Source organism: Phalaenopsis equestris, unplaced genomic scaffold, assembly GCF_001263595.1.
Source record: "Phalaenopsis equestris unplaced genomic scaffold, ASM126359v1 Scaffold000877, whole genome shotgun sequence".
NCBI classification, from domain to species: Eukaryota; Viridiplantae; Streptophyta; class Magnoliopsida; order Asparagales; family Orchidaceae; genus Phalaenopsis; species Phalaenopsis equestris.
In genome coordinates this window covers 564,115-565,984 of record NW_018165317.1, presented here as the reverse complement: position 1 = coordinate 565,984, position 1,870 = coordinate 564,115, and the positions used below count along the sequence as shown (strand labels likewise).

At 32.9% G+C, this 1,870-nt stretch overlaps 1 protein-coding gene across 1 annotated transcript; it reads left to right on the top strand.

Moving 5' to 3' along the window:
• The first annotated feature begins 704 nt into the window (after positions 1–704).
• Positions 705–1,459, top strand: LOC110032067 (transcriptional regulator SUPERMAN-like). Its single transcript, XM_020735580.1, has one exon. It carries the CDS (start codon positions 833–835, stop codon positions 1,457–1,459), a length of 627 nt encoding a protein of 208 aa, XP_020591239.1. The 5' UTR covers positions 705–832.
• The last annotated feature ends 411 nt before the right edge of the window (positions 1,460–1,870 follow it).

Genomic DNA, 1,870 nt, shown 5'->3' with positions numbered 1-1,870 from the left:
TTGTATGAATTTTAATCATCTTTATCTTTAAAAGTTTGATTAAGGGGAATTTTAGTCAACTTCATGTTTAAAAGTTTGATTAAGGGATGTTTGATAGTATACTTTTAATAGTATTTAGTTATGAATTTAACTTAAATTTTGCTAACTACCAAAAAAAATGAAAATTAAATTCAACTAAATATTAGATCGATTTCTTTACATTTCTTTTACGACGAATATCTGAATTTAATAAATTTGATTGTTGTCGCGCTCGCGAGCTCCATGTCCATCCCACAAATATATGGAATTTATTGAATTTGATAAATTTTATTTAATGTAGATTGAGATTATAGCCAAACAACACCCAAAAATTGCATTTTTAATCATTTATTTATTTATTTTTGGAGAAATGTGACTAAAAGTTCAAATTATTATTTCTTAAAAGCGTACCTTATTATTATTTTAGTTACAATAATCTTTAGCTACACTTTATTTTGTCTCAATAATAAAAAGTTAATAAAAAAAAGTAACCAAAAAATATTTTTTACTTGCAATTTTATAGTTAAATACAATCATATATTTTACCATACATGTAAGCATGTTTCTTAAAAATATACTAATTTATGAGAGTTTGAAACTATATATCTCAATATCTAATCACACTGCCCAACAAAAGTATGGCTATAACTCAAATATTCCACCAGTGCGCCAGTCTCCTTCAGTTGAGATATTAACTACTTTAAAGTCTCTCTAACTCTGCACTATGATCACTGTGGTCCTCAGGTGAGTGAAGGAGCCCAAAAATCCACCATCTTCTTCTTCCTTCCCTCCTTCATCAACTCAGAGTTCAGTCATGGAGAAACTTAGAGAAAAATACAACAGCAGCAGTGAAAACAACTACAAACAAATTAGAGATCAGCAAGTCATGAGGCATGGGAGAAGTTTTCTTGCAAGAGGAGATCCCTCTTCAGCTGTGAGGTTCTCATGGCCTCCAAGGTCCTACACTTGTAGCTTCTGCAAGAGGGAGTTCAGGTCAGCACAAGCTCTAGGAGGGCACATGAATGTTCATAGAAGGGATAGAGCAAGACTTAGGCAGTGTTCCCCTCCATGGGATCATCCCTCCTCTTCAAACCCTAACCCTAACTTTAGGTCCAACCCTAACCCTAACAATGTGCCTAACCTTAACATGCCACCACCTTCTTTGAATGCCAGAGATGAGAAGCCTTCTTCAGTTCTCTACACATTGCCTTCCTATATCTCTACCCAAACTTTTGCTCTTTCATCTAATCCTTCTTCTGGTTCTTCTTTCTTTGGAGTTAGGGAGTGGAGGAACTTCATGGAGGAAGGAGGAAGGAGGGATGGGAGGGTTATGAAGGAGGAGGAGGAGGAGGTGTTGAAGCTGAGCTTGGATATGGAAATTGATCACTATGGTGATTTAGATGGACGCTTGGATTTGGAGCTCAGACTTGGGTATATCTAGAGTTGTATATTTCTTTATTTTTCTTGCCTTGTTCATTTTCTCTTGTATTTCTTACTATTTTGTGTTGATTTACTGATAGTTTGCACTGTAATGTCCAGTATGATTTAGGTATCTTTTAAATGGAATATTAAAGCTTGCTTGTATGAAATTATCAATTTGTTTTATATTTATTACTTTGAAATTTAAGTTAATTTTTAGTCTAGTGATTCACTTCATGATGACTGATCAACAATTGTTCCTCTTAAATGAAACAATATTATTTGCAGATAAACTTTTTTATTTTATATTTTTCTCCTTAGTTTAATTACTCATGCAACATTTAAACTCTTTTGTTAAACTTATTATGTACTATTTACTACGCTTTTATTATTTTGTTAAATTTGAATCCAAATCTATTCGGTGAACCGTGCT

Excerpts from the sequence above, each read along its gene's own strand:
- LOC110032067 (XM_020735580.1), top strand. The coding sequence starts at position 833 with ATGGAGAAACTTAGAGAAAAATACAACAGCAGCAGTGAAAACAACTAC.